Here is a 17,844-nt window from a genome sequence, read left to right as displayed (position 1 = left end):
ACTTAGACTGGGTGATGCTGAAGGAATTGCTGAGCCTGACAGAGGGTTCTGAAGACAGCTCAAATTTCCTGGACATTGATTGAGAAACTGCTCTCCTGAGCCGTACATCGACCCTGGAAAGACTGCTAGCAGGTTACAGCTCCCCACCCGTGAAGACTGGCATCCGTGGTGAGAAGGACCCAGTCCAGAATACAGAAGGGGCGACTTTTATCCAAGTGGAAGACCTGGAGCCACCACGCAAGGGAGAGACAAACCTCCTGAGACAGGACTATTGTCTGCAGCTTGATCTGGAGATGGGATCCGTTCCAATGAGTCAGAACCTCTACCTGAAGAGGCCGGGAGTGAAACTGGGTGTACTCCACCATGTTGAAGGTGGAGACCAGAGATCCCAGGATCTGCACGCAGGTGTGAATTGACACCCAGCAGTGAAGTAAGAACCATCTAATCCTGTCCTGCAGATCCCGAATCTTGTCCACTGGGAGAAACCCTCTCTGAACCCGTGAATCTAACAGGGCCCCCAGGTGGAGCATCTCCTTGGCCGGAGTCAGGGAGGACTTCTTCCAATGATGACTTACCCATGCGACTGTAGAAGATCTATTGTGAGGCAAACGTGCTCCCTGAACATATTCGGAGATCAGTCTAGGATAAGAAGATCATCCAGGTAAGGGAGAATTCGGATACCCTTGCGCCGCAAGTGAGCTTCCATGACTGCCATGACCTTTGTGAACACACAAGGAGCCATTCAAGACCAAAGGGTAAGGCCCGATACTGGTACTGATCCTCCTTGACTGCAAACCGGAGGAAATGCTGGTGACTGAGTTGGATAGGCACATGTAAATAAGCATCTTGGAAATCCAAGGAGGCCATGAAATCTCCCAGTTCCAAGGCCAAAATGATGGAGCTCAAAGACTCCATACGGAACTTGGGGACCCGCAAATACTTGTTGAGGGATTTGAGTTTGAGAATTGTGCAAAAGAAGCCATTCAGCTTATGAACCAAATAAAGATTGGTGTAGAAGCCAGAGCCCCTCTGATCCTGAGGGACAGGAACTATTACCTTGGAGGCTAGTAGAGAGCAAATTGACTGCCGCAGTGCTTTTGCTTTTCCCAGAAGGCCTGTGGTAAAAAAAAAAAACGCGCCAGTGGACGCTTCCTGAAAGTCAGAGCATAGCCCTGTGAGAACACGCCGCGAACCCTGATGACCGACTGTCTTGATGCGGCCTGGGATCGACTGCTACTCACCGCTGCGCCGGCATCCAGATCGGCTGCTACTCACCGGCGCCCTTGAGCTTAGGTTTAGAGTGGGTTAGTCCAAAGATCCAATTCTTCAAGATGTGATGGCTTTCAGTACAGCTCTGGTTAAATAATTTTCTCCTCCAGGTCTGCCTTCAGATACCTTCTCTGAAGGTTCTAATTTGACCTTACTACCTTCTGACGTTAAATTCAGATACACCGCTTTACTTCCTTTCCATGATAGTACGGTGCAAGATCAATCAATCCGGAAAAAGAAATAGTCTCTAGGAACTATTAGAGACCAACAGTCTGATCCATCAGAATTGGCTATGCTTCCATTGTGTCAACTCCGGAATTCTGTGGATTTTCAAGACGTACTAATTCTACCTGATCATGTGTTCCCCAGGAATTACCTATAAGCACTACAACTTTCCAGAAGAATAAACTCATCTTATCATACAAGATATCTGAAAGGGTCGTCTAAGACTTAAGACGATTTCTCAGTTTTTGGTGTCTTTAAAATTCTGAGTTCCTAAGTTTTGTCTGGAAGGAATCTTTACACACTTCCTAGGTGTCCGGAGTCCACCCTGAAGGGGGGTACAGTCGGGATGCGGCCTGGGATCGGCCGCTACTCACTGCTGCGCCGGTGTCCTTGAGCTTAGGTGTTCAGTTGCCAGGGGTGGAGGTGAGTGGTGGGCTGAGTATTCTCCCCGGGGTCTGCTAGGGCTTCCATGTGTGCATCCTGGTTCCCTTCGTGGTGGGCATGGGCGCAGCCATGTTAGTCCATATCACCTGACTAGACTCTCCCAATGGAATTCCTGTAGTTGCTCAGCTGATATTCTGATCCAATGACCAACTACCTAAGGGTATTTAGTCTGACTCCAGGAACAGGAAGCTGCTGTTCAACTTCGATACTCCCAGTGATTTCTAACTGTTGCAGCTTTCCAGCTTCCACGTTCCTTCATACCAGTGTTATATCCTGGTGTCTGGATTCGCTCCTAGCTTTATATTATTTATTTCCAGTGACTCCTTCCACTGCTTCTCAGGATCAGACTCCTCCAGTGATTTCTTCAGTACTTGTCTCTGTGCTGAAACTCCAGGACTAATCAGCGTCTAGTTCTCCTGTGTATATGTCAGCACCTGTCTCTGTGCTGAAACTTCAGTTTAACTAATTTAGCACCTGTGTATATGCTGAAACTCTAGTTATAAATCTCCTGTGCCTGTATCACCAGCATGAGTACTTAGTACAGCATCTGTGTACTAATTCCAAGTGTCATTCTCCTGTTCCATGTGCCTGCGTATGAATCACCAGCATGTATACTCAGTTTAGATTCTGTGTACTGATTCCAAGTATCATTCTCCTTTGCTTGTGCCTGCCTCTGAATCACCAGCATGTGTACTGACTCCTAGTGCCACTCTTCTATACAGTCCTGTGTCTGAATCATCATAGATACTCCCTACTGCAAGCCCTTGCTGGGATCTCCAGTGTTCTCACGTTTCAAGTTCCCTTCATTGTAGTGCAGTGTACAAAGTCACAGCATTCTTCACATTCATTATCCTGCATATTTATTATCTCTATTCTCCCAGTCTCCTCGTCACTCCCAGGTACTTGACCAGAGGGCTGCTTACTTGGTGCGGCGAAACCCAAATACCAATAGGAGGGGTCATTGGTGAAAACCACCAAGTGGGTTAGACTCCACACCTCTGGTCAGATCGAGCCAACACCTGGGTTTGAACAATAAAGAGGATATTATTACTGACACCCTGAATCATTTGTAGCGGACCGTGACACTGACGTGGTTGTCATCCAGACAGCGGAGAAAAGCAGAAGCCGGCCTCCCACACTGGAGTCCCCCAGGGAGAGGACCGCCCTGTCAATTGGTAGGCTTGTCGGCTGGTTTGGCAGCCAGGCATCTGGCGGTCCAGGACTGCTTGCTTCTGGGCTTGGAGGTCTTAGGAAGAATTCTGGGATCTAGAAAAAGACTGCCCCTTGGCTTTCCCTTGTGGATGAAAGGAGGACGCTCGAGCTCTAGGGGATGCCACCTAAGGCAGAAATGCTGTCTTGGAAGCTGCCACCGTGGCAACAATTTTATCCAATTCTGGCCCAAATAGAACATCATCGGAATAACGAAGGGTCTCTAGGGCCTTCTTAGAGTCCGAGTCCACGTGGCAGGAGTGCAGCCAGAGGGCCCTTCTGGCCGATACATAAGAAGCTGACACCTTGGAAGTTAAGATGCCGATATCAAGAGCCGCGTCATCCAGATAGGAAGCAGCCTACTTGATATGCGCCACCATAGGTAGTAGCTGATTGCCATGGGCCCCTGATGTAAGGCTCTCCTCCAGGGCATCTGCCCAATCGCTAATCGCCTTAGCCACACATGCAGACGCCAAGGCCAGAAGTGCAATAGCTCCTGTATGTGTATAAATTACCTTAAGGAAATTTTCCAACTTCCTGTCCGTCGGATCATGGAGGGAAGCCATATTGGAAATAGGAAGGGTAGAACTTTTGATGAGACAGGCAATGTGCGAGTCAACAGGAGGAAGAGACTCCCATTTGCTATGCTCCTCAGCAGGGAGTGGGTAAAAGGACGCAATGCGCTTGGAGATCTGAAACCACTTGTTAGGAGCGCTCCAAGCTTCTGCTAGAATTTCCTCAAGTTGTTTAGATTCAGGAAACTCCACTGAGACCTTTTTCTGACATTTGAAAACTGGCGTCTTGGGTCTAGAAGCCAGGTTCCTCTTCAATAGAAAGGACCAATCTGACTGCCCTAACTAAGGCACCAACATCTACTTGAGGGAGAGGCACCTCCTGAACAGATGAGGTTTCATCCTCAGAGGCACCTGAGGTCCAGAGGGGCCCCGATGTCCAGATGGACACAAAGCAGGCCGCGGACAGCAGATAGCTCCAGCCGGCACGTCGCGGTCGCCGGTACCCGCTGCCCAGCTTCCTTGTAGTCTGGCCCGGCCAGCGCTGGGCTCTTCCATGTGGCTCAGATGCGGCCCAGGCCAGACATGACCTCCAGCAATGCGGTGGCATGACCTATGATGTCCTCGTCTGTCAGGCAGGCTACGGTGGAGAGTTGAAGGGGCAGGGGTTTAGGGCTGAAGAAAGTGAAGGAGGTTGGGGGCTGAGAAGGTAAAAGGGCTGAGAGCTGGGAGTCATGGGAGTGGGACTAAAACCTGGGGAAGGTGATAGGAATCATGGAACTAAGGGCTGGGGAAGGTGATGGGAGTCATGGAACTAAGGGCTGGGGAAGGTGATGGGAGTCATGGAACTAAGGCCCTCATTCAGAGCCGTACGCTCTGAGCAGAGCGCACGCTCTGAATGAGGGCCGCCCTCCATAAAAATGGAGCGTCCTCCTGGACGCTCGTATAGCTGTGGGTCACCACCCACAGCCTATACGAGCGTGCAGTTTGATGGCCGCGATGGTCGTGACCATCGCGACCATCGAAACTGCGAGCCGGAGCCTGCGGTTGAGGTTTTCAACCGCAAGCTCCGGAGTGAGTTTGGCTCTATCAGAGCCAAAATCACTCCCACTGACATCACTAGTGATGTCAGTGGGCCAGCTTCTGATGGGAGGCGTTCCCATGGGAACGCCCCCGTCAGGGAGGCACGCCCCCGGCACGCCCACCAAAGGGGGCGTGCTGTCAATCAACATCGACAGCACGCTCCCTTTGATCAGACACAACGAGCGAAGGACTTTCCTTCGCTCGTCGCGTCTGGCGCATGCGCACGACGGAGCTCCCTCCGTCGTGCGCATGCTCAGTGCAGAACATCGACCCACATGCGAGCGGACAGCCGCTCGCGAGTGGGTCTGAATCAGGGCCTAAGGGCGTTGGTGGCTAAAGAAGGTGATCAGGCTGAGGAAGGTGATGAGGAGCTTTTGGGCTGAGGATAGTGATGAGAAGCTGCATTTGAGGAAGGTGATAAGAGGCTGAGGACTGAGGATGGCTGGCTGCAGACACAATCCCTCCTACCCCTGAGGCATCCACAGCACTGACATCAAGAAGACCATGGAAGAGACTGCAACCAAAAAATACTGCCCGCATAATCAGTGACAGTGTGGTAAGACGTAGTGTATTTTTACTTTATTTAAAGGCTGGTATTTCTTTCTGTTAACATTATCATGTTTCACATATCACACATGCAGGGGAGGTATGTATGGGATCAGGGGGTGGTGGTGAGAAGGTGGGGTCCCCAGAGACATCAGTGCCGGGCCCCGAGATTTCTGTTGCCAGTCCTGGGCGGGAAGCCTCTGTGAGGGAACACACCAAGGGTCGGGGGAGGGGCTAACGGGGAGAACCTACCTCCTCCTGCTGCTGATATAGATCCTCCTGGGCAATTGCCACCTACAGTAGCGCTGGTGGTCACTATAATTCTTTAGTGATCCGCCAGCAATGCCCCCATTCCTAAGTGCCCTGGTGGTCTATCGGAGGTGCGGTCTCGTTGCCCCCGGCATCCAGCTGCAGCTTGGGTCCTCCGTGTGCTGCGAGGACCCGGTAGAGGTCGCCAACTCGCTCACCAGCGCCGTGGCCACCGGCACGGGGGATCTGTGAAGTCCTATAGGATGCCCTCCGCTGCCGCACAATAATAGAAAAAAAAAAAAAGAAATATGAGGCTGCATTAGCAGCAGCCCCCTGTTATAGGTACACACTCCTGCAGCACCAAACTTAGACTGGCCTGCCTGGGCTGGGGGTGGGATATAGGGGAGGAGGAGTCTCAGCTGCACATCTCTGAAGAAATTAACTATTCGGTGCCCAAACTCTACCTGCCACCCTTATACCCCAGCGTAGTCCCTGTGTCCTTTATGGACTAGTGAAGAAGAAATATGCAATATATTTCAGAAGGATTGACCTGTCACTGGATTATATTTAAGTACTCATGAAAAAGCCATTGTCAGGTCACAACACCTAATAATACAATTATGAATCACCGCATCCATATTAAAGTTTTCCTGCTTATCAAAAAAAAAGCAAAAGTTGTTTTTATAGAACAGTTTATTTATGTTGAAGCTGATTTTATTTATGTTAGGCCTCATACCCACTTGCATTTTACTACAGAAATTATTGAAGGCTTTCCGATGAGTTTATACAAGTCAAATGCATAAAATGTCAAATTCTAAAAAAAAAAGCTAATTCAAGTAACTAAAAATGCCAATAAAACCCTGAAATAAAATGGCAATAGATATCATGACACTAGGAAACTGCTTATACGTTTCACAAATGTAAAACATCAGTTGATTCAAAACCTTAAGTTGGATTTCTTCAATTATTTTTTCTCCAAAGTACAGATAGTAAATTACAGTATGTCTATATATAATAGGCAAATGCCACGCACTGATTCAGAGATTTACTAATGCAATCGCAGCTGCATTCTCTCACGGATCGCGATTGCGAAATATGCTAATGTCTTCCAAAGCACAGCCGGTCATAGGGACGCCCACTGCTGTCCTCTCATATGCATCAGCGGAAACATCGGGAAGAACGTTGCAGCTTGTGAGTGAAGTCTGACCTGTCTCAAACACTGCGTCTCTCTTAACACGCTGAGAGCTATCATGCTGCGAAGAAAATCTCAATGGCTAATTTATGCACTCCCATGGTGTTTGAACAGTCACATACGCCTGCGTTTTTTAAACCACCACTTGTTACCTCCCCCAAACACTGACTACCTGTTACTCACTTTATGAGTAAATCCTTTGTGTGAGCGTAATCGCAAATCAATTGCTGTGTGCGCGCAGTGCGGCTTTCACACGTGTAATGGTAAATATCGGCATTGCGTAAATCTCTGAATCAGGCCCTCTATGTCCACATTAAAGTAGTGTGCGTGAAACGTCAGACTGTATATATGTATATATATATATATATATATATATATATATATATATAAAAACTCCAACAGGAAGAACGGCACTCAGACTTAATACTTGCAAAAAATCCGTGTATTGTCAGTCCGTGACAATACACGTATTTTTTGCAAGTATTAAGTCTCTGAGTGCCGTTCTTCCTGTTGGAGTTTCTGTATGATTACATTATGGAACTGTGCACCGGATCTATTTAACCCATTGGAGGGAGTGCCGGCAGTTGGTGGATTTATATATATATAAATGTGTAAACCGGTGTGTAAACCGCTACTCCATAAATAACTTGGGTGTACTTGCCGAGGTGCCCTCCGGGGTAAAACAAAGTCCAATATAATGTATGCAAGGTGGCACTCCAAGGACTCAAGGTAAAACAAAGGACACACAATAAGCTGTCAAGTTCAGTCCAGCCACCTTGCATACATTACATATATAAATAAATCTATACACTATATATATAATATATATATATATATTTATATATATATATATATATATATATATACACACACACACACACACACACACACACACACACACACACTGGTGGCCAAAATTGTGGACACATTTTGAAATTTGAATGCTTATCAACTTCGAACGCTTGTAAAAACTGTTTCACTTCATGCAGTGCAATGATTCATATATCAAATGAAAGGAAATGTAATGCTGAATTCACAACAATAAACAGAGGTCAAATATTTGCATCACAAGGGAAGTTATGACGTGAAAACAACACTTAAGGTGAAAATCCCTGTGTACTTATGATGTTACTGTCCTATCAGTATTTCGTTGGGAAACCTTTATTTTTCAAGACTGCATCACAGCGACGTGATCCAGGATTGTGGTGTTAAGTGAAAATGGTCTTTCGTATGCAGCAATTGCGGGAGAAATTGGTGGGAATGTGACAACATCAGGAGTACGAAACTTCTGTTTACACTATCAGGAAACACAATCTATACAAAACAAAGAAGGAAAGGCCGGAAAAAGTGCACAACAGCTGTTGATGATAGGAGTATAAAACGAATTTGCGTCAGGGACAGATGGATGTCATCTGCAGCCATTAGCAGTGACCCGAGTGCAACTGGTGTTTTTGTCAGTGCAAGAACGGAACGGAGAAGACTAACGGAGGTTGGCATACAAGGTAGGATTCCCCGAAAAAAGCCATTGCTGAATAAAAGCAACGGCAGAAACGAATACAGTGGGCAAAAGAACACATTGCATGGACATAAGGTCAGTGGAAACAAGTGATATGGAGTGACGAAACTAAGATATCGATATTTGGTAGTGATGGGAGAAAATGTGTGAGACGTCGCATCGGTGAAGAGGTACATCCAGATTTTATTCAAGTGACAACAAAGAATCCTACAAGTGTTATGATCTGGGCATGTATGACAGCAGATGCTGTAGGCCGCCTTTATGTCATAGATGGCACACTGAACAGCAGAAAGTACATTGACACCATCCTACAACCAAAACTTCTACCTTCTAACAGGGATCTTATTCCAGATAATGCCCCATTTTTTTTCCAGCAGGAGTCAGCTCCCTGCCACACTGCACGGATATGCAAAAAGGGGTTCACGGAGAATGACATACAGGTGCTGGGATGGCCAGGAAACAGCCCAGACCTGAACCCCATAGAACATTTGTGGTTCTGTTTGAAAAAACTGGTACATCCGAGGTGTCCATCCAATAAAAGACAATTAATTGAGGCTATAATTGTCTCATGGCACCACATAAAAAAGAAGGAAGAGCTCCAAACATTGGTTGGCTCAATGACACATCACTGTGCTGCTGTCTTGAAAAATAAAGGATACCCAACGAAATACTGATAGGACAGTAACATCATAAGTACACAGAGATTTTTGTTGATTTCACTGCATAACTTCCCTTGTAATGCAAATATTTGACCTCTGTTTATTATTTTTAATTCAGCATTAAATTTCCTTTCATTTGATGTATGAATCATTGCACTGCATGAAGTGAAACAGTTTTTATAAGCATTCGAACTTGAAAAATATTAAAATTTCAAAAATTGTCCGCAATTTTGGCCACCACTGTATATATCGCACCTTTTACCAGAGGGAACAGTTCTCTTTGCTGATGAAATTTCTGTTACCTTCTCTTTTAGCTCTGACCTCTTGGGACTGACTGTTACTATTCCTTGATGCTTTTTATTCCTTAATGCTTTTTATTTTGCTTTTTAAGTTTTCATTTTTTTCGATGATTTGTTTTTACTCAAATTAATAACTGCAGTTAAATGCATTTTTTAAATATTTATATTTTAATACGGATTGAATATTTTTATGCTGGGGGCCTTGTTGTTTTTTTTACCTTTACATAATTTAATTAATAATTACAAGGGTGTTTGCATCAAGACAATTATTATATTAATATTCTTACACAGACATTTACTATACAAAGCACTGGAGTCCTATGGCTGTGTTCAGTACCAAAGTCTGGAAGAAAAGCTGTGAACACCAATGCAAAATAAAAACAAACCCTGAGAAACCATTTTTGCTACAAAATCTGTTCTGTCTAATAGTACTACTCACCGAATCTTCTCACACACAGGGGGAGGTGTATCAAACCTTCTAAAGAGGAAAAGCCCATTGCAACCAATCAGATTCTCTATCATTTTATAGAATGTACTAGGGCCCTGATTCAGCAAAGATCGCAAGTGCGATTATGCACGCAGACAGCCGATTGTTGCTTTCTGCGCATGCATCGCAATACGCATGAGCGAATCAGTCACTGCAATCGGGACTGCAATGGCATACGCAGCCTGAGCTCTCGCTGCGTACCAGACGGTTAGCAATTTCTGAGTAAGGTCTGACCTTGTGCAAGTGTGCGTGAGGCTCCGATGGTACTCGATGTTACTGCTGAATTCACAGTCTTGCACAGTATTACAGATGAGTGTAAGGTGGGAATCCTTATGCTGTGCTGCAACGGCATAGCGATCACGGTGGATTAGCATACCTTCGCAGTGAGACTGCAAGCGTAATCGCAGTTGCGATCTGTACTGAATCAGGCCATATGTAAATGATAGCCAGAATATAATCTGATTGGCTGTCATGGGTAACACCTCCAATAGTCTTCTTTAGAAGATATGATACATCTCCCCCACAGTGATTCCGCTATAGGCCAGGGGTAAGTAAACTTGGGTTACGGCTTTTCAGCATCCCAAATGCTGCAGAAAACAGAATGTTAGCTGTGCTTAGCAAAGTAAGGCAATTCTATTCCAGTGTGGAGAAGTATCTCCCCATAGGCCTCCAAAGCAAATGTTGGGTGAGCCGCCTCTGTAAACTTGTGCCTGAAGGTAAACAGCAACTGTCCCTTCTGCACATTGTAGAAAGAAAGTCCCCCTTTTCTGTAGTCTAGAAGAACGCCGACCCGGACTGGAGGCTCCGACAAGTTAACTTCACTCCGCACTTCATTATGCAGGAATTTGTAAGAGAAGCTGGAAAAGCAAACACAATAGAGACTATGCAGATCAAGAACATGGACAGCAGAATCAAATAACTATATCTTATTTACGGGATGGGTATGGGATCCTTGGGGTCAAGATGCCGGCGGTTAGAATACCGAGAGCAGCATCCAGACAGTCAGAATCCCGATCCCTGCAGGTTGGTACACCTACCCTAGAGCAGCCTAACCCTAAAGGTACGTACACACTAGACGATTAGCTCCATGAGTGATATGGTCCAGTGTGCCCTCGGCACGGGTGTGCTCAATGTCGTTAACGACATTGAGCACAACCACTAAACGATATCATGCACGATATCGTTCAGTGCCGGGCAGCCTCCCTCATCCCCGGACATGCAACAACCTGACAATGTCGTCAGCTTGGCCTGCATGTTCGGGCGATGAACGACAATGACCCGAGGAAGTGCGCATTGTTGGTCGCTCGTCGTTATCGTTCATTGTTTTAACGTACACACTGGGCGATATAGTGAACGACAATGATATCATTATTGTTCAAAATATCGGCAAGTGTGTACGCACCTTAACCCTCCCCCCCCTACAGCCTAACCCTAACCCCCCCTCCCCTCCAATTTTATTGGACAGAACTAATCATGATAATGCTGCCCATCAATTCGACTGAATTTAAGGACCATTGACGGACACTTCATACCTCAGTGATGTCACAAATTTAAAATTAATTGGTCCCTAGGCTTTTACCAAGGGAAAGCTAATAGGAACCACCTTCCTCATTTTCACCTGTTTTTGTACAAATTAAGTGTCCGGACCATTCATGAAAACGGTAATGAAGGACATATCACAGGTATCTCCTCCTGCTTACCTTTCACTTCCGATGTGGCCCGCTATCCCCACACACTAGTATGGGGACAGAAATGAATCAAGCTCCAAAAAGACAATATTTTCGGAGCTTGACTGCGGGAGCATCCGCCCATCTTCAGATAGTGTTTGCTCCCGCTCGCAGCGCACACCCCGCTCCTTCCTTAAGGGAAGGAGTCCTGGGTCGCCTGTCCGGCTCCTTCCGCCGGACGTCAGGGCTTTGTGCGCCTGCGTGAACTCTAGGGCACGCAGGTGCACTAGCACTGCCGAGTGTAGTCGCCGGTGCTAAGTTTCACTGCTCCGAAAATAGTTGTGAAGCCGTTTAGGGAGACAGAGTATTTTCGGATCAGCTGACTCTGCGCCGGAGCAATGAAGAATTGCTCCGGTGCTCGCGGCGAGTTAGTATGTTAATTATCGGGATCAGGTCGGACCCCGATAATTAATATAATGAATAGACCCCTAATGCAGATGCACACAGCAACTAGGTACCAACAGCGTGCATTATGTGGGACACTTGAGGCTGGCATGATCCTTGGGATCCGGGGGCTTGTTTAAAATGAGGATAGTGGCGTCTGGAGGTTGGCAAACTGGAAATTACTAAAAGAAAAAGCCTCGAAACATAGCTTCAGCCCCTTAGTGAATAAAGTATACCTATGCCATAACAATTTATTTGCCATAGAGGCAAATATGTTGCTGCAAGGAACTCCTTAGCCTGGGTGCATAATGGTTTAATCTGGCCACACAAATACTGGCAATTGTCATTCCAGAGAATGACACTAATACATTTCTAGATTATTTATGGAATGACAAACACCAGACTGGCAGATGCTTTCTGTGACCGACTTCCCAACCTCCTGGTGGCAGAGCTTTAGGATTACCTTGTGGAGGAACAAGAACACTGCATACACCAAGATGTCCTGTCCTGCGTCAAGGCATATTCTTCTGGGGAAGGATGAAAAGTGGCACCGACACTATATGCACTGCAATCAGTAATGCTCATCTCCCAGTAATGTCGCCCTTTCGCTGGTAGAAGCTCCCCGAGCACTAAAGGAATTCTGTGAAATAAAGAAACTGCTTTATATGCATAGGAAAATGATCTGCTAACAGGTCTAGAACAGTCAGCTACTCATACAATGGTAATCAATAAAAACCAAGGAACGCAATTGTAAAAGTTTTGCTTAATTGAACAAAGCTTGTTCTTAAAGTCTCATCCCTTAACTGCAACAGTAAGATTTTCAGCATAACAATGGGTGCGGCCTTTCAGGAAAGGGGTATGGTGTCACCCAAATGGTGATTGTAGTGATATAAGTGAATCTGGCACAGATTATATGCTGGAGCCCTAATGTGTCCTGATCTTCCAATCAGGAATGTTGTCATGTGCAGTCAGGAATTAAAAAGCTTTTAAACACCACAATTATTGGCTAAAATACTGACACATATTAATGAATTGCAACTAATAAGAACTAATGATTCTACAGTTTTGCAAATGAGAAGTTCAGTTATCTGTTCATTACTTCGGGTAAGTGTCTCCAGGTACCCCGTCCCCACAAATCACTGCTGCCCGCTCACTGCTTCTCCCGGGCTCAATCGTGGTGGCCCAGCTGTGCCTACCACAAACTTCCACTGGCCTTGGCGAGCCTGGATGCCCCTAGGCATTTGCTTAATTTGCTTATGCCTAGGGCTGGCTCTGGTGATGCAGTAAGAGGTAGCTCCTTTGGCACTGCTTTATTTACAGTGTGTATAGCACCTGGCCTCTGACTTTTGCTCCTTTGAATCATTGTTATTAGTCAATAGAGTAGATTGTATTACATATTCTGATCATTTCACTTAAATTGACAGAATACATGTGCTAGAGTGAGATTCCACAGGGTGCGCAGCTATTACTGCAATTACGGCCCCGAGCAGCTGTGACTGGAGTGGGAACACCTATGGGAAGCTCCCTTCTCAGCTATGCTCCTACTTTGCAAATATACATTGCAACTATATTAATGTGAGTACTACTAACCATGTCATGTTCTATCTATCAACATTATTATTATTTCAGGTCGCCTAATATTTTTAAAAAGACCTTTCAAATAACACTTTGTGGTCATGCCTGGGAACATCTCATTACTTTAAATAGCAAAGCAGTGACTTTTTTTATAAACTCACACCTTGTAATTGATGTTTAGGAAGGATTTTACCTCAGACGTGTAACTATTGAAGTCCATGAATGAATTAGGAGAGAAAGAGGGAGGGGATCAAAGAGGAGAGGGAAGAGGAAAGTGCTGATCAGAGAGGAGAGGTGACAGGGGCCAATAAGAAAGGAGAGGACAGGGGCAAAGAGCTGATCACAGGGTAGAGAGGGGAGGGTATTAAAGAGGTGAGAAGTGAATGTAATCAATCTGACAGGAAAGGGGAGGTGACAGAAGATGATCACAGAGGAGGGAGGGCCGGAGGGGAGGCAATCTGGGCAATTTGAGGGAGCATGAAATGTAGAAAAGGATCTCAGATCCGTAACTATTTAGGATATAGAGAAAACAAACTGAGATAAAACTAACAGGCGGCCGTCATACTGTGCAGCTCCCCATGAATTCGAGAACCCTGGATGGTGCTCTTTGTCCATTATGGCGCCCGAAGCTCATGCTCCACTGGAACCATCCTCGCTACTCCCCTGCTGCCAGGACCCGGTCACGCTGCGGTAAGCTTCAGGTATTGCAGCCTGGCCAAAGGGGCAAACATCACAGTGTCCCAGGCTGTGATCTCGGTTGCCGTGCTGGGATCACAGATGCAGCAAGGAGGTGTCCGTTTCCTACATTTTAGATGGATGGAATTGCGCAGCCACTTGTGTGCAGCTCTGTAATTCCGTCCATGTGTGTATCAGGCTCATACTACGCAAGCTTTATTTTATTTTCCAATATATATTTTACCAACATATGATGATACCTTTAATGTAACCATTTGTTTATATGGCATCAAATTTTTAACTAAGATCACTGTTCATGAATGAGAAAACAACGCTCATCTGTCAGCCTGGTGCGGTGGAGAATCACTGACTAAAAATGGTCAACAAATACTGTATCTCCTATAAAACATCCACAGGTTACTAACCTAATAGCAATTAGCATTCCCTCAAACTGTATGCGGTTAGTGATTCATTTTGTGCATTTGGAGCTGTATTTATGGCAGATGTCTTTGCTTGGTAAGTTTATATGTGTCTTGCACAATGTGCAAATATCTACTTACAGCGGCAGGAGGGACTTGCGTAAGTTTCAGCATTGCCTATGGCCGCTGGGACACTCAGGCTCTAGTGTTCATACATTGTATACATACTGCCATGACAGGAACTCAGTATTTACACTGCCTGTTATGTATGGCATCTAAGTGACAGGTGCCTTGTGGCTCAAATACACAGTTCAAGACTCTTCATACCACAGATTGTGTGTATATATGAGATTTTATTGTTGTAGTATAGATTATTATTATTATAATAAAGGAGATATATTCGGACAGCTTTTTACCCCACCTTATAGGTTGCAGAGAATGGAACGCAAGAGTCAAAGCATGCACCCAGCCCACTGCATTCCTCAATCCCCCCTGATACTAACCCTGTAATCTCGCTCTTTTCTGCGATACTAATTACAGTTCCATCTGGTGACAAGTCCAAGGTTGGGTGTGCAGTATCTCTCAGTAAGTGAAATCTGGTACCTGTAAAAATAAACTCCAGTAAGCTGGTTTCTCAGTTCATTGCTTATTTTCTTACTGTCCCTGAAAATAAAAATGAACTCTTAGCTAAACAGAAAGAAGAATGCAGCCCCAACAATTCACGTAGTTTCTCATTTGTTCACTTGTTCTTCATATTTATTTACTGCTGCCGGGGTCTGTGACATCCTAACAACATTCCCATTGTTCAACTCATAAATATTCTCTTTCATGGAAAATATAATAAACTTCAACTCAAGAAGCCTTTGCTTTTTTTCCCCCTGCAAACAGCTGAGTAGCAGCGACAAGCAGTGGCTGCAAAGATGAATAAAAGCTGGGATTAATAAAAAAAAGGGATAAACCTCCCATGATGCCAACATAGCATTATCATGATTGTACCAACATTATTGACCTGTCGACAAGGAATCTGCAGAATGCTGACATGTTTATGTGAAATGTGAACATTCTACAGGGAGCGGAGGGTTAGGGTTAGGGGCATGAGGGTTAGGCACAGGCATCAGGGAGGGGGTTAGGGGAGCTACTCACCACTGGAACTGCTCCATAACGGCCGGAAGTAATCATCACATCACCACAGGACCCGGAAGACAACGCTGGAGCTGCCAGACCCCCCGAACAAGGTAAGTCACCAGGAATGTTTTGTGGACGTCCTAATCATGTCGAAATGTCATCAGTGTCAACGAGAGGAATGTCAAGATGCTTCATGTTGACACTACGACCATACCGACATTCTCACGATGAATGTTGACTAAATACACCGAACCCAGTCTTACCATAAGTCACCAGTCAGAACATACCTGGTCTATGTTTTGGTCAGCTCATTGTAAAAAGGACATAGGAGAACCACAGAGAGTTCAGTGGTGGCCAATTACCTTATTACAGTGAATGAAAAAAGGACAGTTTCACTATCAGCATAGGAAAGGGTTCTTTACGGTAAGGGTGGTAAGCTGTGGAATTTCTAATCACACGAGAAAGGAGGAAATTCAATTTCCCTAACAGAATTAAAAAATGTGTTTGATGCCTTTCTTCCAGAAAAGATATCTGCAGCTATAAGTAGTACAGGACATTATGAGGGGAACTGGATCCAGAGCATTCATCAGATTGCCATTTTTATGGTGATGAAAGTATCCCCACCATACCCATGTGAGGCTAAGTCATAAGCTGATACACTGGGGATTTTGTTTCCCTTCCTCAGTATTTGATGGACTCTCATGGATCCCTGTCATCCTTATAAGCTTTGTAAAAACTTAGAACATAAGGATGTGGTAGTGAGAACTGTCATTCTCAAATCTACTAATTATTTCATATTTGTATATAGTTACAGGCAAAAGTTTGAGCAGCCCTAGACAGATTGTACATTTCACTGTATTTCTAAGTGAAAAAAGTTAAAGCCTCTGCTAGTTACTTAACAAGACTTTCATACACTTAAACATGACCTACTTATGTACATTATTATAATGCACAATTACTATTAATTAAAACAGTGACTGTGAAATGTGATAATATTTGTGAACCCCATCCGTCAGACTCTGTAACACTTTTCTTGGCAGAAATCACAGCTCCTCCTCCTCCCCCATGGCCGACCAGGTCACTCCCCGGCACCCCAGGCAAGTCTGAGTCCGAGTATTTATTACCGGAATCGGGATGCCTACTGTCAAAGTACCGTCAGCCGATGGTTGGTATCCCAACAAGGGCCGGGTAAGTATACTTACCATCCCCCTTGTCCCCCTAACCCTCCCTTCTTGTATCCTAACCCTCCCCACCCCGCTCCCTAACTCTCCCCGTTAGTGCCTAATCCCCCCTTCATACCTAAACCTAACCCTCCCCCAGTGGTGCCTAACCCTAACCTCCCCGCCAAAACGTAACGCTAACCCCGTTATGGTAACTAGACCTAAGCTCCCCCCTGGCTAACCTCTAAGGGCGCCCCGGACTTACCTCGTTGGGCAGCCGTCCTTCTGATTTCCAGTGTCAGGATTCAGATAGGCGTCGGTATTTCGACACCTATCTGAAGTCCCTAGTCGGGTTTCCCACGTCGGGATTTAGAAAGGCGACATAGCGCCCTCCGGTCTCATAGCTACATCTCTTTAGTACCCACCCACTGCGCTGACTATGGGGTTTGGCTTCTTGGATTTGTGGCTAATTGATATGTACAGACTGCCACATAACCCTAAACATAACATATCCACTCCTATGCTTAGTGGTTGGCGTTCATTTATTCACATGATTCACTTGTTTTTATCAAAATGTATCTTTTTAGCATATAGCGACCTCATCACTTTGTTCGGGCTTATCTAAGTATTGTTTGAATTTGTGGTGAGGTTTCCTTTTTTGTCTCTTCCATTATGATCGAAATTGTGTAATATTGTGCAATACTGTCAGCTAAACGTTTCAGAGGACCCCTTGTAGTAATATGTGATTTATGCTTTCTAAGCAGAGCTGTCAGAGACTTTCTGATTCTACCAGATCTTGCCTGAACTAAAGCAGCTCCACCTAACATTGATTTATGATGTTTCAGACAGAGCCGTAGCAGGGCACTTCCGCCTCTCGCCGCCAGAACATGTGGCATCATGATGTCACACAGTGAGGGGGGAAGATCGTGAGCAGACTGATTATGGACACACCACTGAACGCCTCCCAATAGTGCAGGGTGCCATTTCAGGCATGCCACAAGTTGGAGAAGGATGCACTGGTGCAGCAATGTTACCATCCCTTTGGCCTCGAGCTCTAGGCGGTGACAGCAGTCACCTACCCCTACTGTG

At 45.5% G+C, this 17,844-nt stretch overlaps 1 protein-coding gene across 2 annotated transcripts in view; it reads right to left on the bottom strand.

Moving 5' to 3' along the window:
- Positions 1-9,091: 9,091 nt before the first annotated feature.
- The window catches only part of CMYA5 (cardiomyopathy associated 5), a 63,376-nt gene continuing 54,623 nt past the window's right edge, over positions 9,092-17,844 (bottom strand). For both annotated transcript variants that reach the window (XM_088443926.1, XM_088443927.1), the window contains exons 12-14: positions 14,974-15,073; positions 12,265-12,441; positions 9,092-10,547 (exon numbers count right to left, since the gene is read on the bottom strand). In XM_088443926.1, the coding sequence (XP_088300052.1) occupies positions 10,295-10,547; positions 12,265-12,441; positions 14,974-15,073 (530 nt within the window). In that variant the 3' untranslated portion in view covers positions 9,092-10,294. The remainder of the gene's footprint in view (positions 10,548-12,264; positions 12,442-14,973; positions 15,074-17,844) is intronic.

This window comes from Taudactylus pleione, unplaced genomic scaffold, assembly GCF_031769625.1.
Source record: "Taudactylus pleione unplaced genomic scaffold, aTauple2 ptg000336l, whole genome shotgun sequence".
Taxonomy (NCBI): Eukaryota; Metazoa; Chordata; class Amphibia; order Anura; family Myobatrachidae; genus Taudactylus; species Taudactylus pleione.
The sequence above is the reverse complement of the archived record's forward strand: the minus strand, read 5'-3'. Positions and strand labels throughout refer to the sequence as shown.